This window comes from Acomys minous, assembly GCF_964271855.1.
Source record: "Acomys minous genome assembly, chromosome: 14".
NCBI lineage: Eukaryota > Metazoa > Chordata > Mammalia > Rodentia > Muridae > Acomys > Acomys minous.
The window spans coordinates 17,131,457-17,154,535 of NC_140496.1; the positions used below are offsets into that span (position 1 = coordinate 17,131,457).

The 23,079-nt window shown below is 48.2% G+C and overlaps 1 protein-coding gene and 1 long non-coding RNA gene across 2 annotated transcripts; one reads left to right on the forward strand and one right to left on the reverse strand.

Moving 5' to 3' along the window:
• Nucleotides 1-724: 724 nt before the first annotated feature.
• Nucleotides 725-4,683, reverse strand: LOC311583290. Its single transcript, XR_014774449.1, has 3 exons — nt 4,493-4,683; nt 3,600-3,742; nt 725-939 (listed from the first exon to the last, which is right to left on the reverse strand). It is a non-coding gene; the product is annotated as an uncharacterized lncRNA (long non-coding RNA).
• Nucleotides 4,684-7,319: 2,636 nt separating this feature from the next.
• On the forward strand, nt 7,320-19,106 carry LOC311583271 (C-type lectin domain family 18 member A-like). Its single transcript, XM_084756681.1, has 13 exons — nt 7,320-7,400; nt 7,635-7,873; nt 8,590-8,681; nt 10,650-10,895; nt 13,059-13,156; nt 13,618-13,739; nt 13,919-14,026; nt 14,721-14,813; nt 15,778-15,884; nt 16,515-16,644; nt 17,003-17,099; nt 17,866-17,957; nt 18,687-19,106. Exons 2-13 carry the CDS (start codon nt 7,669-7,671, stop codon nt 18,722-18,724), a joined length of 1,428 nt encoding a protein of 475 aa, XP_084612807.1. The 5' UTR covers nt 7,320-7,400; nt 7,635-7,668; the 3' UTR covers nt 18,725-19,106.
• Nucleotides 19,107-23,079: the final 3,973 nt, after the last annotated feature.

Below are 23,079 nucleotides of genomic sequence, written 5' to 3' on the forward strand. Positions count from 1 at the left end.
ATGAACCAGGGACAGGTCTGGTCAATAAAAACAAAAAACTCAATCAAATGTTTCTTTTTTACCCTAATACCTCTCTCTCTGAGTACGTCCTTTAAGCCTTTTATGAACTTTGCTTCCTTGGACAGCGAATGGCCCATTCTTGAGATATGCGAACGGATGACTCACCTAATGACGAAGCCGGCCGGGCGAGCTCGGCTGGTCATGAAAACTCCTGTGGACCGGTCCCTTAATCCGTTCGGGGAGAAACCCGCACCTCGAGTCCCTTCGTGGTCGCCAGATGAAATTAATCCATGTAACGATAATTAGTCCACCAACCAGTCCAGCTGGTCAGTTATTGGGGGATCGAGGGGGGTCGCAACCTGTACATAAAGACATGGGCGGGAGAGAGACAGTAGCTCAAGCGAACAATTGCTTGTCAAGAGCTCGTTTATTAAAGGTAAGGGCAGGCTTTTTAAAACCTGCTTTAGGGCGGGCGGGGTACGCAAGGGAGTAGTGGAAAAGTACAAAATCTTCTGGGTTGAGCCCCGGGAACATTTGCAAGGGGAGGGGTCTTTCAGGTGAGACAAAGCAGGATGTCTCTGTGAATATCTTAGGATCAGATCGCTGTCTTCTCAGGACTAAGCCGGATGCCTTGCATACCTAATGAGTGGCCCAGCAGGATGTTTGCTGCAAATACTGAATGGGTGGGAGTCGGCCTCAGGCCTTTTGGTCCCTGGCACTTTCTTTGTTTTTGTTTTTGTTTATCAAGACAGGTTTCTCTGTGTAGCCTTGTTTGGCCTGGATTCGCTTTGTAGACCAAACTGGCCTCACAGTGATCCACCAGCCTCTGCCTCCTGAGTGCTGGGATTATAGGTGGGCACCACCACAGCCAGTTGTCAGCCAGCTTCTTAATTCCATCTTCTCAAGCATCAGGAAAGTTCTCAACACCACATGGTAACTCTACACAGGAAGAGAAGTGAGCTGAGGGGAAGTACCACTCATAAGCACAAGTAAGTTACAGGGGTGTCTGATAGACTCCAAGATTTGAGGGAAGGGCTAAGTGTAAACCAGGAAACCCTTTCATGAAATGAGCTGCATTGCTTTCCACTTATCCGTTCTGAGGAAGGAAAGACTGGGTGGGCTGATGGGAGTCTACAGTTCAAAAATAAACTTCCCTTCTTTCTCACTCTTACTACCTAGAGCCACCTGACATTCTGGAATGCAAGGCACTAGGACCAACCTATGGAAAAGTGCTCTGTCTCCAGTTCCTGTATCCGGAGAACATCCTGGCACGGATCTTTAGAAACAAGCGCTAAAAATATCTTCCCAGTCTTGCAATCTCTGTCCTTGACAAACACATAAACAAGGATGCCAAATATGTTTTCAAAGGACAGAATGTTAAGTGCATTCAAACCCTCCAAGAAACAGGGCTGAAGAGATGGCTCAGCAGTTAAGAGCACCAGCTGCTCTCCTAGAGGACCTAGGTTCAACTCCCAGCATCCATATGGCAGCTCACAACTACCTGTGACTCCAGTTCCAGAAGATCTGGTACCCAATGCAAGCAAAACATCAATGAACACAAAAATTAAAATAAAAAACCCCACAGATATAGAATTAAACATACACATTAAACACATACTGAAATAATGCACATATATACACTAAAAACATATATACAATAAAATACATGTGTCTCTAAATAATATAGTTTAAAGATAGGAGGTCATATAGAGTACACTCCTAAAGGAATAAAACTCCGTAAATAAGATAGATCGACTAAAAGAAACTTTTTATGTGTAATAATATAAATGTATATGTAAAAAATAAAAAATGTTTAATTGTTAAAAATATTTCAAAAAAATGAAACTTTAAAAAAAAATCTTTCAAGAAACATCTTTTATACAAAACATTTGATTCTCGGGCTGGAGAGATGGCTCAGTGGTTAAGAGCACTGACTGCTCTTCTAGAGGTCCTGAGTTCAATTCCCAGCAACCACATGGTGGCTCACAACCATCTACAATGTGATCTGATGTCCTCTTCTGGCCTATAGGTGTACCTGTAGGCAGAGCACTGTATACATAATAATAAACAAATAAATCTTTAAAAAAAAAAAAGAACATAATCCTTAAAAAAAAAAAAAAGCCATTTGATTCTCCAAGGTATTTTTCAGCATAGAGAAGTCAGGAACCAACCAAGGAACACCTCCAATGATTTATGGAAAAAAAGAGAAGGCAAAATTATAAAAATAGAGCTGGGGCTGTCACTCAGTGATACTGAGCTTGATTGGCACACGTGAGGACCTAGGATCAATGCCTAATACCAGCAAAAACATAAAGCAAATGAGAAAAAACAACAGAAACCACTCCAGTCCTTTTGAATGCACCCAAAACTAAGACATTACAAAGAACAAATCTTACCATTGAGAATGGAAAGAGCTTTTAGAGTTAGCAAATTTTTTGTTTGTCTGTCTGTCTGTTTTTGAGGCAATGTTTCTCCCTGTAGCTCTAGCTGACTTGGAACTAGCTCTGTGGACCAGTCTGCCCTCTAACACATAGAGATCTGCCTGTCTCTGCCTCCCGAGTGCTGGGATTAAAGGCGTGAGCCACCACACCCGGCCCTTCTTTCATTTTTTAAAAAAGTTTTTTAGGGGTCTGGAGCGATCGCTCAGTAGTTAAGAACACTGATCGCCCAGTCTTCCAGAGGACCTGAGTGCAGATCCCAGTACGCACATGGCAGCTCAGAACTGCCTAACTCCAGCTTCAGGGAATCTGATCGCATCACACAGACATACATGGAGGCAAAACACCAATGCACATAAAAATAAATCTTTTAAGAAATGCTTTCTAGACTTAATGTGTGCGTGTATGTGTGTGTGCATGCATCTGCATGTGTTTTTTTTTTAAGATTTATTTACTATTTATATAGTATTTTGCCTGCATATGCGCCTCCATGCCAGAAGAGGGCATCATATCTCATATCTCATTGTTACGAGCCACCATGTGGTTGCTGGGATTTGAGCTCAGGACCTTTGGAAGAAGATCCAATGCTCTTTACCTCTGAGCCATCTCTCCATTCTCCACAGCTACATGTATGTATGTACCTAATTCCTGTAGAATCCAGAAAAGGTATTGGATCCTCCAGAACCAAAATTCTGAATGACTGTAAGCTAGCATGGAGGGACCGAGTGCCTGAATGTACACCTGCAGGCCAGAAGAGGGCATCAGATCACATAGATGGTTGTGAGCCACCCTGTGGTTGCTGGGAGCTGAACTCAGGACCTCCAGAGGAGCAATCAATACACGTAACCTCTGAGCCATCTCTCCAGCCCCCTCCAGCTCTGCTTTTTGAGACAGGCTCTTACTATATAGACCTGGCTGGCCTAAAATTCCCCCAGAAAGGCTTTGGGATCAAAGAGATTCCCCCTGCCTCTGACTCCCTAGTGCCGGGATTAAAGGACTGTGCACCTTCACCCTGCCTGTCTTCCTTTCTACTATCCCTTTTATTTGTCTTCCTGAGGAGACGGGAATGTCTAACTACCTCAGAAAGGGCACAAGTGACAGAGCAAAATAATGATGCCACCAAAGGCCAGTTTGACAACAGAATGAATTCATTTAGCTTACCTACAGAGCATGGTTGAGAGGTTACAGGAACATGGGTGACTCCAAAAGGTCTCAGCCCAGCACAGATGACGGCCCCCATTGCTGCACAGGTGGCACTCCCCTTCACGGACTTCCAGGGTGACCTCCTGAGACCAGGAGACCTCCTGCAACGATTCAGAAGTATGTACAGCTGACAAGGAATCTCAGCTGAGGGAGTGTTAAAGTTTCTTCTCTTTTATTTTAATTCTGGTTTATTGTTAAACATTGTTTCAAGCATACATCAAACAGGCCAAAAGATAATAAACAGCCATTTCACAGGAAAAAAAAAAACGGGAAGAGAAATCTTTTATCTTTGGCCTTTTAACTATCTCGTACAAACCAACTACTTATAGTACAGCTAAGGACATACACAAAAAATGGTACTGGAATGCTTGGGTAAGACTAGGTTTTTAGCTGGGCGGGGTGGTGCACGCCTTTAATACCAGCACTCAGGAGGCAGAGTGCTGTGAATTCGAGGCAAGCCTGGGCTACAAAGTGAGTCCAGGACAGCCAAGGCTACACAGAGAAACCCTGTCTCGAAAAACAAAAACAAAAAACAAAAGATGGCTGACCCCTAATGTGTACAAGAATATAAGATGTAAATAAAAATACAAACAAATTTCCCTTTTGAAGTATTTCTAAGAAAAAATGCAGGGCCTGGGAAGTTTGGAGACGGGAAATGGCGAATGAATAGGTCATGGTGGCCTTAGGTTTAGGTTTTTCTTTGTGCTGTCTAGCCGTCCTCATCAGTCTTCTGCTTCTTAGTGTCAAGCTCATCCTCTTCTTCAGCTACCCGCTTGCCTGTAGGGCCATCAGTTTCCTCACCTTCATCCCTATCCTCTCCCTCACCGCCACCTTCTTCCCTTCCTCCCCACCTTCTTCCTCTCAGCATTCCCATTGGCAGGTGCGTCTCTTCCACTTCCTGCCTCCTCCGCGACTTCCTTCTCTAAGTCCTTGGTGGTCATCTTAGAAGTGGTGTCTCCTGCGGCGTCTGACATGGTGGGGCACACCTGTGGTGCGATGCAGCGAGTGAGGAAGAGGACTCTGCTGAGGAAGCTGCTGGGAGTCCGAGCTGAAAGAGGAAGCGGGAGACGAAGGTGGCTGCAGCGAGCGAGGAGCAGAACCCGGGAACAAGGCAAAGATGGCTTTTCCGAGCAGCCAGTCGGTTTAAAGTTTCTTAAAAGATCGTTTGTCAATCTTAAAATGAAGACTACCTGTAATTGCCTCATAGACCAGAGGGGCCCTACTCCTGCCTATGTCCTCACACTGACCACGGGGTGGCGCTGGGGCCCGTGGATTGAAGTGACCTGGTCTCCTGCATCCTTTACTCATTAAGTGAACTGTTAGGACTCATTAGAAACTCAAATCCGACCAATAAAATCTTTCCATGGAGGCCAATAACTCCGCGTGACTCTGTGAAAGAGGAACAGAGTTGAGGGAGCCCTGAAATAGAGACGCAGTAGGACTGATGGTTCCAGCCTGTAACCCCAGCAACTCGAGAGGCTGCTGCAGGACTGCAGCTTGGTTTGTTACTGTTGTGTTACATTTGTTTCTTTGTTCTTGTTGAAAGAGATGGAATAAATACAAGGTCTCTTACAGCCCAGACTGGCTTCTAATTTGACCTCTTTACCTCCAGCATCTACCTCTGGAGTACTGGGATGACAGGCATGTGTCCTTACACCACCTTTACGTGGTGCTGGGGATTGAACACAGGGATTCATGCATACTTGACAAACACTGTAACAATTGAGCTACATCTTAAGCCCATGGGCTGCAAGGCCAATCTGGGAAATGCATTTAGACTGCCTCAAAATAAAGAGTGGAAAACAACAGCAGCAACAACAACAACAACAACAACAAAACTAAAGGCAAATGAAGAAACATATTATATGTGCTATCTTATATAGAGATATATTATATACATATTGATATGTATATGTGTGTATGTTTACACACACACACATATATATATATCCCAACAATAAAAAGTGATTGGGAAGACTGAGGATATAGCTCAGTGGTAGAGTGTTTCCCTAGCAAGCATGAGCCTTAGGTTCAATTCATAGTAAAACAAACAAACAAACAAAGCCAACTCAGTATGGTCACACACAAATGTAACCCAGGCACTTGGGAAGCTGAGACAAAGGGATCGCTATAAGTCTGAGGTCACCCTGGGCTACATATCAAATACCAAGCCATCCGTGAGTAAATAGTGAGATCCTGGCACACATACACACACAGACACACACACACACACACACACACACACACACACACACACACACATACAGAGGAGGGCTGCTGTGCAAGCGTAAGAACCCACGCTCAAATTCTCAGAACCTACATTAAAGCCAGACACACACGGAAGCATGTCTCTCCTCCCCACTCCCCGCCCCAGAGCTGAGGACCGAACCCGGGGCCTTGTGCTTGCTAGGCAAGCGCCCTACCACTGAGCTAAATTCCCAACCCCACGGAAGCATTCCTTCATAGTCTCAGGATCTTCCTCCTATCCAATCCAAAGCCCAATGACAATGAGCCACCGGAGCCCAGGAGCAGGAGTCGGGTCATTTATCACCAGCATAGAGCAAAGCCATTGAAAACTGCACTCTGAGAGAACCACTACGTACGTAAAGTAACACCCTGGGAATGTAAACGTAGAGGCCCTGACTAGCGGGGAGGTGACTCGGGCAAGTCCCTGAGGCTCACTGTGTCCGGCTACCCCATCTGCCAGATGGCACCAGTGCAAGGTTGTTGTGGCACAAATATATGTTACATTTGTAAACATGCTTTATAAGCTCTGTTGAAAGGGTGACTATGGGGTTGGCGAGATAGCTCAGTGGGAAACTGTCACCAAGATGAATGACCCTAGTTTGACTCCTGGGAACAACAGTAGAAAAAGAAGCCAGGAGCCTGGCGTGGTGGTACACTCCTTTAATCCCAGCACTCGGGAGGCAGAGGCAGGCGGATCACTGTGAGTTCGGGGCCAGCCTGGTCTACAAAGTGAGTCTAGGAGAGCCAGGGCCACAAAGAAACCTTGTCTGGAAAAACAAAAAGAGTAGAAGGAGAAAACCTAACGAGGTGACATCTGAGAGAGTGCTGACCCCAGGGTTAGGGACTCCAGAAGGACAAAGTATACTTTGCAAGGCTGTGCTTTAGAATGGCTGAGTAAACTTGGTAGGCCTTTGACTAGGGGCACGTGTCAGCCTTTGATTGGACGGTAGTAGAAATTCAGTGATTCTGGTGGGATTGTGCAGGCTTCAGCTAGGCCCTAAATACCATGGCAATTTGCTGCCTTCCTGCCCCACGGTGGCCTGTTTGTCTAGAGGCAGGCTTGCTCACGGCAGGATTCAAGTCAGCCGAGGGCATCATGCATCACATGCTCTCCTGTCAGCTTTGCCCCTGTCTTGGCCCAAAATCATGAGGCCTGGGCTGTAGCCACGTCCTTGCACACTGTCCTGACGTATAGCAGTAAGGCACATCTTTCTTCCTGAAGGTGCAGCTTGCTCCTCTAGGCTCCCACCAGTGGCATCTGTCTGGTGACCAGTTACTTCCTGCTTTATGTTTAATTCATGGCTATGGGGGGTTGAGATGAGCATCCCAAGAAAGGAAAGAACTCCCCTGGGGTCTTGCCCAGTTCCTGCCTGCTTTTTTGGGCCCACTGCCAAAGTCCCAGCCTCCACCCCATAACTGGGGCTGGGGAGTAGAAGCTGTCCATGGGCTTGCAGGACATTGTCCCTGCCAGAGTACAGCCATCAGCTGCTAATCCACAGCCCTGGAATGTCTGTAGGCCAATCAGCAGGGTCTTCGGGGGCTCCCTCAGGGTGCTAATAATCCTGCAATGATTAGCAGGGGCCACAGGGTCAGTGCACACAGCCCTGCTCTGTTGTGAAGCAAGCTGGCCAGACACCGAAGCTGGAGTTAGGAGGGCACTATGTCTCTTTTGAAGCCAGTGCGCGGCTGAGGGGAGGCTGTTTGGACACACTAATGACTCACGAACCTCCTCCTTTTGTCTGGCAGCTTAGCCTGACTCCTTGAGACTGTGAATAGCTTCATGAAGCCCCAGAAGGTGGCTGGACAGCTGAGAGAAGCCATGTCCGCAGCTCCAGGCAGGCCAATGATTCAACCGGAGCCCTCCCTGGGGCCGGGGAGCCAGAGCCGATGGCTTGGTTTCTTGTTTGTGCTCCTGTCTCTCCTGGGCATCACCTGGACAGAAGTACAGCCACCCCAGCTGCCAGAGCAAGCGCCTACGCTCCCAGGTAAGGGAATAGCTGGGCAAAGACAGGGGTGGAGATACTGTTGTGAACCCAAAGGGGTACCAAGGGGCTTCTAGGGGCCAGGACTGAACCCTATGTTATGCGGATGTGATATGATGGGGGACCCATTAGGACAATTCAAGGGGACATGATGGAAAGATACTAGGGAGGAAAAAGGATGAAGCTGATGGGTCCAGGGTTGAGCTTAAGGAATAATACAGCTTAGAGAGTGCAGCTAAGAACTCAGAAGAAACACGGTGGTAGAAAGGAGCTGCAAAGCTGGGCGGTGGCGGCGCACGCCTGTAATCCCAGCACCAGGGAGGCAGAGGCAGACGGATTGCTATGAGTTCGAGGCTAGCATGGTAAACAAAGTGAATCCAGGACAGCCAAGGCTACACAGAGAAACCCTGTCTCAAAAAAAAAAAAAAATTAAAGAAAGGAGCTGCAGCCGGGGCCCGCTTCTAGTCCAGGGATGAGTCTTTTATTTCTCCATCATCTCCCGCATGCCCAAGCCAGTCACTCACAGCACTGCTATATACTCTCTCCGTCTCCTGTCTCTCGGCTGGCCTCCCTCCATCTCTGTGCTGGGAGTTCTCCCCCTACACCCCTGCTCCTCATCTCAGATCTGTGTCCTTGGGATGGGGTTGCTCTCTCACCTGGCTATGGCGACGTCCCAGGTGCTGCTGGTCAGTGGGCTAACCTTCTCTCCTGGCCTCCAGCCCTGAGCAGGAAGGAGGGTTTCTTAATCCTCTCCGTGCACAACCGCCTACGAAGCCAGGTCCAGCCTCCTGCAGCCAACATGCAGAGAATGGTGAGTATGCCCAACTGCTGTGATAGGAACTGAGGCCCAGAGTGAGCTCAGGAGGCCTTGCCAATGTCAGGTCCCCTTTTATGGTGGGGGGCGGGGAGCCCGCAGTGGTCTTGGTTGCTGGGGACCTATGTAGCTTCTTCTCTCAGGGAAAGCCCTTAGAATAGGAGGTCAGGGTCCTAAGCAACTCACACTAATATTAAGGACAAATCTGCCTTTCCTGGCATCCTGTTGCCACGGAGATCAACAGATATGGAAGGAGCCAGGGTTTCCTCCTCCTGGTCTGGTGGGGGATTTGGGGGGGTGGGGGTTGGGGTGGGGGTAGGGGAGCTACACAAAGGGATTCAGCAGAAAGGAAGAAGTGAAGAATAGGGAGAGAAAAGCCTCCCACTGGGCTGTGGGGGGACTGGGATATGACCACGGTTTATCAAGGAAATATTGGGGGCCTCTCCTGAGTACCTCACTCATTCCTTTACTTGCAATTTAGAACCTCCATGATAGAGGCTGCAGCAGGCTTGGGGCTGATCATCTCGGGGGCTCAGACATACTGCCCTCATAGTCTGGGACCCCAGTAGCCCCAGCCCATGTGAACAGGCCTGGGAACAAGGGTGGAATGGGTAAGGGAGGGCAAGGTTCCCCATGGCTGCCTTCCATAAAGTCCTCAGAGGAGGACAGCCACCAGTGGGTGGTGACCTTGAGAACTCAGGGGTCAGTTTCCCAGGAGGTGGGGGAGGGCCAGGAGGGAGTGGTCAGCTTTTCTCCCCTGCCCTGCTCTGAGTGGCTCTGTCTCTCCCCCCCCCCCACCCCATACCCCCATGCCCACGTCCTGAGCAGTCAGGATTTTCCAAGTTGTAGTGCCTGTTCAGTGAATCTTTCTACCCCAGGACCCTGCAGGTCAGGGGTAACGATTAGCTAGCTGGTAATTTGTGCCTTTTTTGGGGCCCTTTGCTTAACTTAAAGGCCTGGAAAAATCATATTTGGCTGGATGGGAGCAGCAGAGTTCTTCTGACTGTGGCCAGGGCCAGCTCTTAAAAGAAAACACAGCCAGCCAACTTGTAAGTCTGGGCACTGTCCAGGCTCAGATTATTAGACTGCAGAACATGTCTGGGCTGGTGTTGTTCCCAAGTTCGGGCCGAAGGTGTTTACACAAGACTCAGGATGATGGAGGCATAATTTGCTTTCCTGGCATATTTTGGGCAGCTCCAGAGGTCCTGTGGCTCTGTGCAGCGAAGAAAACAGTGCTGATCATTAGGCAGGCAAGCATGGCTCTTTGCTAAGTGTGCCCTGGCACCCCACAGATATTCAGAGACAGTAGGGAGATGACTCATTGCCTGTTAGCTGACCTGTTTCCCAAAGGCCAGTTGTAATGGTTACTTTTGATTGATTCTACTTTTGATTGGGTGTACCAGAAAAGGAATTTCGCTGAACAATTGTCTAGATTAGGTTAGATCTTGGGCACATCTGTGGTAGACTGTCTTGATTATGTTTATTATGTAGAAAGACCCAACTTAAAAATCAGTGACACCAGTTGAGCGTAGTACGTGCCTTTAATGTCAAAACACGGGAGGAAAAGGCAGACAGATCTCTGAGAGTTTTAGGCCAAGCCAGGTCTACATATTAAGTTACAAGACTGCCAGGGCCTCACAGAGAGATCCTGTCTCAAAAACACCAAGCGAAAAAAAGAAAAATGTGGGCGGCACCATTCCCTAGGTCTGAGTCCCGGACTGTAGGACCAGGGGAAAGAAGGCATGGAGCTAAGCGCAAGCATGCATGCCTTCGTTTTCTCTCTGCTCTTGACTGTGGATGTAACAAGCAGCTTCAGATTCCTGACACCTTGAGTTCTCAGCAGTGATGGGCTGGGACTTGTGAGCTGAACAAGCCCTTTCTCCTCTAAGCTGCTTTTGTCACACAGCACCTGGGAAAGAAGTGAACATAACCACCCGAGGATGTCTTTGTTTGTGTCCCTTCCAGGACTGGAGCGAGAACCTGGCTCAACTAGCTCAAGCAAAGGCAGCCCTCTGCGGTGCTTCAGCCACCCCAAACCTGGCATCTACCCCACGACACACCCCACAAGTGGGATGGAATGTGCAGCTATTGCCGATGGGCTCAGCATCCTTTGTCGAAGTGGTCAACCTCTGGTTTGCTGAAGGGCTGCAGTATAGACATGATGAGGACACCGAGTGTGCCCACAATGCCACCTGCACCCACTACACACAGGTGAGTGTGTGGCAGATAAGACTAGGGCACGGTCTCGCCAGTCATCTTAGAAGAGGCTAGACTTTATCCTTAAAGGGACACTATCTAGATTTAGAAGATGTCAGTTACCACACTAGAGCCCTGTGCCCCCCACTTGCCCTCCGTCCCTCCTCACATGAACCTTTCTCAAGTTCAGATACAACATTCTCAAGAAACTTTCCTTCTTTTTCTCCTCCATTCAACAACTATAGATATTTATTGTTTTGTTTTATTTTCTTTTGGTTTTTGTTAGTTTAAGGTTTTTTTTTGGGGGGGGGGGTTTCAAGACAGGGTTTATCTGTGTAGCCCTTACTGTCCTGGACTCACTTTGTAGACCTTGAACTCACAGTGATCTGCCTGCGTCTGCCTCCTGAGTGCTGGGATTATGTTTATTTGTTTTTTTTTTTAAATATGTCTGATACTATCGAGGTGGCTAAGTACGGAGTAATGCAAGCAAAATTCTCAACATGTTTTGACACCTTTAGTATACTTATGATGATAGTGAAGTTGATCCGTGAAGTGAGTCTTTTTAAACATTCCTACTATATGACTTTAAGGTTTTTGAGCTTCTAAATTTCTTTCCTTCCCTCCCAACCTTTTTAGATAAGGTCTTCCAAAATAGCCAGGCTGGCCTCAAACTCAGGGTGGTGGGTCTTCTGAGACAGGGTCTCATGTAGCCCAGTCTGGCCTTGAGTTTCCTATGTAGCCCAGGATGACCTTGAACTCATGATCCTCTTGTCTCCAGCTCCCAAGCACTATGACTATAGGAGTGTGCCACCATGCCCAGCTTCACCCCCTAAGTTTTTGTTTTGTTTTTAAGATTTATTTATTATTTATACAATATTCTGCCTGCATGTGTGCCAACAGACCAGAAGAGGGCACCAGATCTCATTGTAAATGCTTGTGAGCCACCATATGGCGTTAGTGCTTTTATTGTTACTTAAGGCTGGGTTTGTTTGCTTTGTTGTGTTTTCAATTGTGGTTCCAGGTTGTTTGTTTTGAAGTATTTTTTTCTTTTCTTAGTTTGTTTCCTTAAATTATATTTTATTCTTTTCTTCTTTAATTTTGTGTGTGCATGGTAGTAGTGATCCAACCTGGAGCGTTGCACATGGTACGAAAAGACTTTACCACTGAACTATAATTCTAGCTCTAAAATTATAAACTTAAAGGGCATATTGCATTAAAGCAATATGTGTGCATGCCTGTAATCCTAGTACCCAGGAGGCAGAGGCTGGAGGACCAAGAGTTCAAAGTCATCCTTGGGTACACAGAGAGTTTGAGGCCAGCCTAAACAACACAGTATCTTTAAAAAAAAAAAAAAAAAAAAAAAAAAAAAAAAAAAAGATGGGCTAATATACTGGGGGAATGTAGCTCAATGGTTTGTCACTTGCCCAGTATGTGTCAGGCCCTGGATTAAATCTCCAGCACAAAAGAACAGTCTATAGGGCTAGAGAGATGGCTCAGAGGCTAAGAGCATTGGCTGCTCTTCCAAAGGTCCTGAGTTCAGTTCCCAGCAACCACACGGTGGCTCACAGCCATCTATAACAAAATCTGGTGCCCTCTTCTGGTGCGCAGATGAACATGCAGGGAAAACACTGTATACATAATAAATTAAAAAAAAAAAAAAAAAAGAAGAACAGTCTATAAACTGAGTGTGGTGAGAAGTTCCTTTAATTCCAAGACCTGGGAGACAGAGACGGTTGGAACTCTGAGTCTGTAGCCAACCTATTTTACATAGTGATTGCCAGGCCAGTGCTGCATGCTGCATGCAGAGTGAGACTTGGCCGTGCATATATAATCAGTCTATAGGGAGAAGTGAAGGCTTGTGGCCTTTTTTTTTTACAATCTTACATATGGCTCTTGATACTAAAGTCTTTCTTTTGTCACTCTTTCCAGCTGTCCATAATCTCCTCTCCTTTCAACAGTTAGTAACCCTCAAAGTCCACTCCGAAAGCTTACCTCAATTGTGATGGCTGTGCTCAGCATAGCTGCTCTCCCTGGGGTCCCCCGGGGAGACAAGGGAGCCATCTGTCTGCCTGGTTGAGGCCAAAGCCTCCCCCAGCTGTACGTTGCCTGTGCTGCAATGCCCCAGATTGAAGTAAAACCATCCTGAGAGACTTGCTGAGCCGTTTGTGTTCTCTGCAGCTTGTCTGGGCCACCTCCAGCCAGCTGGGCTGTGGGCAGCATCTGTGCTTTGTGGACCAGGCAGTCATGGAAGCTTTTGTCTGTGCCTACTCCCCTGGGTAAGTCCTTCACCATAAGCTGGGTGATGGGGGGTGGGGGTGGGGCTGGGCGGGGTGAAAGGTCAGGGAGGCTGGGGCTGAAGGTGGGAGGGATGGATGGATGACTTTCACTCAGGATGAGCTATGCACCCAGCCACCTAAAATGCCTTTACCCATTTGTATGTATGAAAGGGAAGAGAAAGACAGGAAGAAGACATGATAGGTTCCAGCCGTGCAGAACAGTACTTACCCACGAATGCTCTTTTCTGGGTGCGTGACCCTGCTCTGAGGGAACTTGCCCAAGATTGATACAAAAGTCATCTTTTGTTTCCTAACTAATTTCCCTGCCACATCCAGTTTCCTGAATCCCTGACTGGGCCACAGGTGGTAAAGAGGCCCATGGGGAAGGCAGACAGCCAGGACCCATTCCTGCTCTGCCCAAGGCCAGGGTCTGCAGAACCCTCTGATGCTTGCTCTCGCAGAGGCAACTGGGATGTTAACGGGAAGACAATCGCCCCTTATAAGAAAGGCACCTGGTGTTCGCTCTGCACAGCCAGTGTCTCGGGCTGCTTCAAGGCCTGGGATCACGCAGGAGGGCTCTGTGGTGAGTATCCCACCGTTTGCCTTTTTCCTAGAGCAGCAGGTACATGAGGCGCTTAGAATTGATGTCCCTGGGAGGCTGAGGGACTAGCCCAGACGCCTTAGCCTCAGCGCCTAAGAAAGGGACCTGCCCGGCCTGCTGGAAAGAGGACCCTACTCAGAACTATCTACTCTTCTTACCAGAGGTCCCCAGAAACCCGTGTCGTATGAGCTGCCGAAATCACGGACGTCTCAACATTAGCACTTGTCACTGTCACTGTCCCCCTGGCTACACAGGGAGGTACTGCCAAGGTGAGGATCCTGTACCAGTTCAGGCTGCCCTGAGGTGTAAGAGTGAGGAGATGCACCTTGGCAGGTATACACCTGTCCTTTGGTGTGTCCTGGACCTGATACAGTGGGAGAGCTGGAGGGCTGGGGTGACTGGTGCATTAAAAGTATTGACCCTAGCCGGGTGTGGTGTCGCACGCCTTTGATCCCAGCACTAGGGAAGCAGAGGCAGGTGGATCACCGTGAGTTTGAGGCCAGCCTGGTCTACACAGTGAGTCCAGGACAGCCGAGGATACAAAAAACCTGTCTCGGAAGAAAAAAAAAAAAAAAAGCATTGACCTCTGGGTTTTCGCACTGCGTGCATTCATTCAATAAAAACACGTTGAGCCCCAGCTGTGTGCCATACCCTGAGCTATAGATACAATGTAAGATGTTTAGGGCTATAATCCTAGTACGTGGGAGGTAGTGGGATTATCATGAGCCCTATACAGCGAACTCTAGGTCAGCTAGAGCAGTCTAATTTAAAAAAAAAAAAGAGTCAAATTCGGCTTCTCTCTACCATGAGAATCAAACCCAAGCAGCCAGGCGTGGCAGTAGCTGGAAGACCCCTCAGACTTTGTCTCTGGGAGGGTATTCTTGCTGTGGTTGGCCTGGAGGGCAGCATGGGGTCCCCGTGGTTAGAGGCTGAGCACTCCACCCTTCTGTTCTGTCCTGGCAGTGCGGTGCAGTGTGCAGTGTGTGCACGGCCGGTTCCGGGAAGAAGAATGCTCCTGCATCTGCAACGTTGGCTATGGGGGAGCCCAGTGTGCCAGTGAGTTCCAACTCCGGGTTGTTCTCAGAACCCTCTTCAGTGTGGGTGTTGGATCTGACTTGGTCAGCTCATTGTAAGGGCCCGCGTGTCAGGCTGCTGTCAACTTCTTGCTCAGGAAAATCACACTAATATCCTGAAATTGAAATTCCATTTATACCAAATGGAAACAGCAAATTGCTACAAGCTATGGATTTTTTTTTTTCTTTTCCAGACAGGGTTTCTCTCTGTAACCTGCCTGTCCTGGGCTTGCTTTGTAAACCAGGCTGGCTTCAAACTCACAGAGATCTGGCTGCCTCTGCCTCCTCCAAGTGCTGGGATCACAGGCATGGGCCACCAAGCCCAACTCTATTTTTTTTTTAAATGACATTTTATTTGTGTGAGTGTGCCACAGAACAGGTGTGGATGTCAGAGGACAATTTATGGGAGCTGATTCTCCTCTTCCACCGTATGGTTCCTGGGGATTGAACTCAGAACAACAGACCAAGCAAAAAGTGCTTTTACCTACTGAGCCATCTTGCCATGCTTTGTTTTGTTTTTTGGTTTTGTTTTGGTTTTTTTGGGGGGGGGTTAAAGATTTATTTATTTATTCTACAGTATTCTGTCTGCATGTGTGCCTAAAGGCCAGAAGAGGCCACCAAATCTCATTGTAGATGCTTGTGAGCCACCATGTGGTTGCTGGGAATTAAACTCAGGACCTTCAGAAGAAGAGCCAGTGCTATTAACCTCTGAGCCATCTCTCCAGCACCTCGCGCCCCCCCACCCCACCCCATCCTGGCCTTCTTTCTCTTTCTTGAGAGACCACAAACCTGCAAATTTACCAGCGCACCACTGACTTCTGCCCACTTCCAGTTTGGAGTAGTTCTCCAGAGGCCGGGGTATCTTGAATATAGCTCAGCCTGGTGGGAAGGGATATGGATTCTGAAGTCAGCACGCAAATTGTGGTTTTTCCCATGACTCTTGCCAGCCAAGGTGCACTTTCCTTTTCACACCTGTGACCTGAGGATTGACGGAGACTGCTTCATGGTGTCTTCCGAGGCAGATACCTATTACGGAGCCAAGATGAAATGTCAGGTGAGGGCTGACCCTTACCTTCCCAGGGTCATTGTCAACCCTCAGACAGGGTTGTAATGGGGGTGGCTTCGGAACAAAAGCTAGTTCCTTCAACCTCCCCTGACCCTTCCTCTCTTCGTTATTATGAAACAGGAGTCATAGATTCAAGGCTCACACGAGTCAGGAGCCCACTTAACACCCAGACCCCAGGCCCCAGCCTACTCCTATCTGACTTAGCTCCAGCTAGTGGCAGACATCTTGGGTATCAGGTCAGGATGGCCAGAACACGGGGTTTTCTAAAGCCAGAAAACCCTGATTTTCCTTGCTATTTCTTGACTTGCTAATATTGACAACTGGTCCAAGTATATTTAATATACCATGTGACTGAAACAAAACCTTCCTGAGAGAGCAGTGCCATGGTTTACCTATGAGCCGGCAAGTGGGCCTTGTGCACACACAAATGGAAGTCTGGCGGGGGGAGGAAGAGGGCCTCCATTCTCAGAGCAGGAGGTTATTGGGGGGTAGCAATGAAGACAGCCCAGCCAGCACACACATTTGGGGTCCTGGCCATGGTGGGGGTAACAGAATGGATAGAAAGTTTGGGGCCTGAAATCTACAGTCTGTCCCATATGACCCAGAGTGGGGTTACAGGGAAAAGGTGGGGTGCTAGCCCAGATCGAGAACCAGAAAGTGCAAGACATCCTTGCCTTCTTCCTGGGCCGCCTGGAGACCACCAACGAAGTGACGGACAGTGACTTTGAGACCAGAAATTTCTGGATTGGTGAGTGCTTGGTGGTGGAAGGGTGTGGTAAGTGGGAGGGCTTGAAGCCTTACAAGGCTTCAGGAAACACAGACTATGGCAACCCCATCACCCACGAGCAGATAGACAGCAAGGATATGTAAAGGGTTTGAGCATGGAAGGTGTTGGAGACCAGGACAATCTCCTTCCCTGCGAGGAGGGTTGTTGGGTGGGATGAACCACAGATTGGGGAGATCTGGAGAGAGAGAGAGAGAGAGAGAGAGAGAGAGAGAGAGAGAGAGAGAGAGAGAGATTTAACAGCTGGAGCTTGAAAGGCCTTAGGCATCCAGCAGGCTTCTGGACTCTCTGATGGTGGGCAACCTCGGCTACCCTGGCCCAGGGCTCACCTACAAGGCAGCTAAGGATTCCTTCCGCTGGACCACTGGAGAACACCAGACCTTCACCAGCTTTGCCTTTGGGCAGCCTGACAACCAGGGGTGAGTCTAGGATGTCTAATCTCCCCTGGGCCCACTTCCCACTTGGGCCTGATGCCACTGGAGAAACTTTACCCCGCCTATGAGGGCTGGACCTTACCTGGTTTTAGGTGCCAGGGAAACCTGGACCCAGCTGATGCCGACATGGGTAAGGGAGGCACAAAGTGCCATCCGTGTATCATTGCCATTTGCCCTTGCTGGTGTGTTGCTCCATCCCTCACCTGCCTACTGCCTGCGTCAGTACGTCACTTCTGGCATCTACCCATCCTCATTCTCCATGCACACTTCCATCAGTTCACCCACCAGCTGTCCTGTACAGAGAACATTCTGCTTATGTGGCACTGGCCTGGTCTTGAAAGCCCAGGAGTGCCATAACAGAGATAGAGGTGGTGAGTCTATATGATCACCTAGGGCTCCACATATCTATCCCAGCATACCCTCACTGCAACCTAGCATGGCTGGACTTTGGGGTATATTCTCTTTGCAGAAGAAGGATGTGGGCCTGTATATTCCTGCTGTGGCTAAGTGCTGGACTGGGCTGGCGGGGGAGGGGGAGTGGGGAGGGGTTATAGAGAACTCCCAGTTTTCCCATTGCACAGCTGCAGTATCTGGGGAACAGAATGGGCACTGGCTCCTAGCAGCCCCATCTGCATGCGATGCGTCCGGGTCTCACAAATGCATGTGGCCTAATGCGGTAGAGGGTTTAAGATTCCACTGGATCCCTAATTCCACTCCTCCACATTATCGCTGCTCATCCTGGCCCCGACAGGTTTGGGAACTGTGTGGAAATGCAGGCATCCGCTGCCTTCAACTGGAATGACCAGCGTTGTAAAACTCGAAACCGTTACATCTGTCAGTTTGGTGAGATCGTGTTCTCAGCTCCCCTCCTCTGCTCCCTGTCTCCTGATGTGCTAACAGCCTGGTCCATGTTGCTAGGACACCCAAATCGTAGGTAGAGAGTGTGTCCCAGTGCACAGCGCTGGAGAGGGCTTCCTGCCCAGGGTCTTGTGGTCACAACTGTCTGAGGCCGAGGGGATGAAGATGGCCCAGCATCGAAGACTGTGTCCACGCAGAGAAACAGGGCTGGTCTCACATCTTACTTAGGAGTTCTCCTGAGTTCCTTCCCTTCAGTCATGAAAGCCATCCCCTGGAATCTGTTAGATCCCTTCTTGTGCCCTAATTACCTACAGCCCAATGAGCTATGGGGGCGGGGGGGGGGGGTGCAGAAGTGAAACCTGGGCCAACATCAGCTTCCAGCATCCACCAATTAGAATTCGGAGTTCCCCAAGAATACACAGTGATGGCTCCTTTAGATGAGTACAGCAGCGTCCCCGTCACCCCAAGAGCACACAGCGATGGCTCCTTTAGATGAGTACAGCAGCGTCCCCGTCACCCCAAGAGCACACAGCGATGGCTCCTTTAGATGAGTACAGCAGCGTCCCCGTCACCCCAAGAGCACACAGCGATGGCTCCTTTAGATGAGTACAGCAGTGTCCCCGTCACCCCAAGAGCACACAGCAATGGCTCCTTTAGATGAGTACAGCAGCGTCACTGTCACAGGAGGACTCATTCTGTATTCTTCCTTTCCAGCTCAGAAGCACATTTCCGAGTGGGAGCCTGGACCCTGACCCTGGCCAGGCAGCTCTCCTGTCAGTCCCTGAGTGCACAAGTCAGTTTGCCCGGCTGCTCACCTGTGTGAAGCAAGGGCCTGGCTGGGACTGATTCTCCAACATCCAAAGAGGTCTCAGCTCTTGCACACTGCTGGACGTTGGGTAGGAATAGTAGCAATGCCCGTGGGAAATGAACAGGGGGTCCTAAAGGAGCCTAGCATGGGAAGAGAAGAGCCAGGGGTCCTCAGCCTGCTTCCACTTGCAAAGACGGGCTTCCACGGGCTCCTGAAGCAAAAGCCAGAGGCAGCGGCCTGGAGAAGAAGCTGTTCTGCTCCATCCAGATCAAACTCCCTTGGGCAGCTGGTGTTTTCCAGACCAGTGTCTTTGCAAAGGATTAAATGACACTATGAATCAGCTGGCTTTGCAATTGATCACATTTTTCTTTCTCTGTGTATTTTATTTTTGTATGTTGTTGCAGTTATTGTTTTGTTGTGTTAACCAATTTCTTCTTTCTTTCTTTCTTTCTTTCTTTCTTTCTTTCTTTCTTTCTTTCTTCTTTTTTGAGACAGGGTTTCTCTGTTGTAAAACGTTGGCTGTCCTGAACTTGCTTTGTAGACCAGGCTGGCCTCAAAACTCACAGCCATCCACCTGCCTTTGCCCTCCAGGATTAAAAGTGTGCGCCACCACTCCCAGATAATAATTAACATTTTAAAAAATAAAAATGGAGCCGGGTGTGGTGGCAAATGCCTTTAATCCCAGCACTCGGGAGGCAGAGGCAGGCAGATCTCTGTGAGTTCAAGGCCAGCCTGGTCTACAAAGTGTGTCCAGGACAGCCAAGGCTACACAGAGAAACCCTATCTCGAAAAAAACAAAAACAAAAACACAAAACCACAACAACAATAACAATAACAAAAAATTAAAAATGGATCTGGTGATGGTAGCATATACCTTTAACCCCAGCAGAGGCAGAGGCAGAGGCAGGCAGATCTCTGTAGGTGGGAGGCCAGCCTAGTCTACAGACTGAGTGAGTTCCAGGACAGCAACACCCTGCCTTTTAGAACAAAAAATAAACAACATAAAGTAAAAATGAAAATAATTTCAAAATAACAAGGCTGGAAGTTCTTCTAATGGGACCCCTGTGTGACTGCACAGATTAATCACCAAAAATGCAGCCTGCTCTTGTATTTGACAATATGGATGGGGTCCCACCTATTTTTGTTTTCATTACACACCAACAAATAGTTCAAAGGAGTCCCAATTCAGAGGAGCGCTAATTCAGACCCCCCCCCAAAAAGATGCCCCATAACCCTTCTTTTACAAATGTAGGGGGGCAGGGTAGGAATATGGCTCAGTGGGTCAGCGTGGTTTCTGTACTTTAGAAGTCCCTGCAAGCATCATGGAAGGCAGAAAAACAAATCAGGAAGAGGTGAAAATGAAAACTCGGTTCAGCCCAGTGTAGTTGGTCAGGCCTGACAAAACTTCTAGAGAGTCTGATGGTAGGTGATTTTGTTTGTTTGTTTCTTTGTTTGTTGTTTTTTGAGACAGGGTTTCTTTGTGTAGTTTTGACTAGCCTAGACTCACTTGCCACACAGAGGCGATCTGCCTGCCTCTGCCTCCTGAGTGCTAGGATTAAAGGCGTGCGCCACCACCACCTGGCTGATGGTAGGCGATTTATTATAAGCATATTTAAACACAATAGAATTTAGGGGGAAAAGCTTCCAGACAACAATAATTCTAATTCAAGGTGCACAATAAAACTTCAGGCATGACTTCACAGACTCACCTTTGAGCCTTTCATGCCAGCATCTGTCAGAGCAGATATATGAGTTTGAGGCCAGCCTGGTCTACAGAATAGATTCCAGGAAAGCCAGGGCCACATAGAGAAACCCTGTCTTGAAATTAATCCATGTAACGATAATTAGTCCACCAACCAGTCCAGCTGGTCAGTTATTGGGGGATCGAGGGGGGTCGCAACCTGTACATAAAGACATGGGCGGGAGAGAGACAGTAGCTCAAGCGAACAATTGCTTGTCAAGAGCTCGTTTATTAAAGGTAAGGGCAGGCTTTTTAAAACCTGCTTTAGGGCGGGCGGGGTACGCAAGGGAGTAGTGGAAAAGTACAAAATCTTCTGGGTTGAGCCCCGGGAACATTTGCAAGGGGAGGGGTCTTTCAGGTGAGACAAAGCAGGATATCTCTGTGGTTATCTTAGGATCAGATCGCTGTCTTCTCAGGACTAAGCCGGATGCCTTGCATACCTAATGAGTGGCCCAGCAGGATGTTGGCTGCAAATACTGAATGGGTGGGGGTCGGCCTCAGGCCTTTTGGTCCCTGGCACTGTCTCAAACAAACAAACAAACAAACAAACAACAACAAAACCAAAAATACCTTCGCAAAATAAAGGCTGAGGACAGTGTTTCCCAACCTTCCTAATGCTGCGACACTTTAATACAGTTCTTTATGTTATGGTAATCCCCAACCATAAAATTACTTCATTGCTACTTCATAACTGTAGTTTTGTTACTATTTTAAATCATAAAGTAAATATCTGATAAGCAGGATATTTGATATTTGATCCCTATGAAAAGGTTGTTTGACTCCCCAAAGGGGTCTTGACCTACAGGTTGAGAACCACTGGCCTAGGATCTGGCATGGCCTCTGATCAATATGAGACATTTGTTCTAGGGAATTTGGGTGAGGTCTAGCTCTACAGATTTCCAAAGTTCACCAAGCTGTTAACAACATCTAGTCCCAGCTTTCTGGGTGGAATGCAGCTATATCTATTTCCTCCATTGAAGAGACACTCCTGCGTGTTTAAGTTTAGATCCCAGAATCCACATGAAAAAAGGCAAACCAGAGTTGGAGCAATGGCTCAGAGATTAAGAGCACTGGCTGTTCTGAAGGTCCTGAGTTCAATTCCCAGCAACCATATGGTGACTCATAACCATCTATAATGTGATCTGGTGCTCTCTTCTGGCCTGCTGGCTCACATGTAGGCAGAATACCATATAAACAAACAAACAAACAAGTAAATGCCAAACCAAACCAAAAAAGCAGAAAAACAAAAACAATAATAAAAAACCAGCTGTAGCCAAGCACCTGCAGGAAAATTGCTGGAACTTTCCGGCTGCCAGTCTAGCTCCCAATGCAGTGAGAAACACTGTCTTAAAGGCATAAGATAGAGTAGGACATTAGACATCCTTTTTTGGCTTCTGGGTATGTCCTCTCCCTCTCCGCCCCCCCCCCCTCTCTCTCACACACACACATTGTAAGCCAAGAGGTTGTTTTGAATTTAGAATATCTTTTCTTGGTATGGCGGTCAATGCCTGTGATTTTCTGGTGGCTGACCTAGGTGAGAGGGTCATGAATCAGAGGCCAGCCTGGTCTACTAGCTAAGACCTTGTCTTATGTAAACAGGAGAAGAAAGCGGAGCAGAAGGTAGAGGGTCCCACAAGTGGATGCAGCACAGTCAGCGTTCTCTACAAATTGAACTATGGGGCTCGATTATACATGGGTGGGCAGAAGTCGATTAGAAAAGCTAGTAATGGAGCCGGGCATGGTGGTGTACACCTTTAATCCCAGCACTTGGGAGGCAGAGGCAGGCAAATCACTGTGAGTTCAAGGCCAGCCTGGTCTACAAACTGAGTCTAGGACAGCCAAGGCTACACAGAGAAAGCCTGTCTCGGAAGAAAAAAAAAAAAAAAGAAAAGAAATAAAGAAAAAAGAAAAGCCAGTAATGAGCCGGGCATGGTGGCCCACGCCTTTAATCCTAGCACTTGGGAGGCAGAGGCAAGCAGATCACTGTTTGAGGTCAGCCTGGTCTACAAACTGAGTCCAGGATAGTCAAGGCTACACAGAGAAACCCTGTCTCAAAGCACAAAGTGAGTCCAGGACAGCCAAGGCTATACAGAGAGACCCTGTCTCGAAAAACCAAAACCAAAAACCAAAAAACAAAAAAACAACAAAACAAAACAAAACAAAAACACTCTTTCTGAAATCTAGGAGATTACTTATCTAAAGGCAAAGATGCCCTTGCTTGCCAAGCTGAGTTTTATCCTTGTGACCCCAGCAAGTTGTTCCACCTTTATACGCACTCTGTGGTGTGTACCCTGCCTCAATAATAAAAAATAAGTTTTTAAAAGTCCCTTTGGTTTCTGGCTCCCAGCAACCTGGCTCTTTGAGGCTTAGCACAGAAGCAGGCTGTGGGCGTGGGCCTGGCAATGGTGGCTAATGCCAGGGTGGCCGACACAGGCATTCTGCATCCCTGGCTGGTAGCAGGAGGACACTCAAAAATTAGCCCGGCCCAGAGCTGGTGTCTCCTCCGAGGACAGGAGGGCTGCGGACATTCTTCCTGCTGCCTTTTGACGGTATCTATC

What these genes read in the sequence shown, in the direction of transcription:
- LOC311583271 (XM_084756681.1), top strand. Translation starts at nt 7,669, where the DNA reads ATGAAGCCCCAGAAGGTGGCTGGACAGCTGAGAGAAGCCATGTCCGCA. An exon ending in CCTGCACCCACTACACACAG is followed by an intron (nt 10,896 to 13,058) that starts GTGAGTGTGTGG and finishes TGTTCTCTGCAG; the next exon opens with CTTGTCTGGGCCACCTCCAG. An exon ending in GAGCCAAGATGAAATGTCAG is followed by an intron (nt 15,885 to 16,514) that starts GTGAGGGCTGAC and finishes GTGGGGTTACAG; the next exon opens with GGAAAAGGTGGGGTGCTAGC.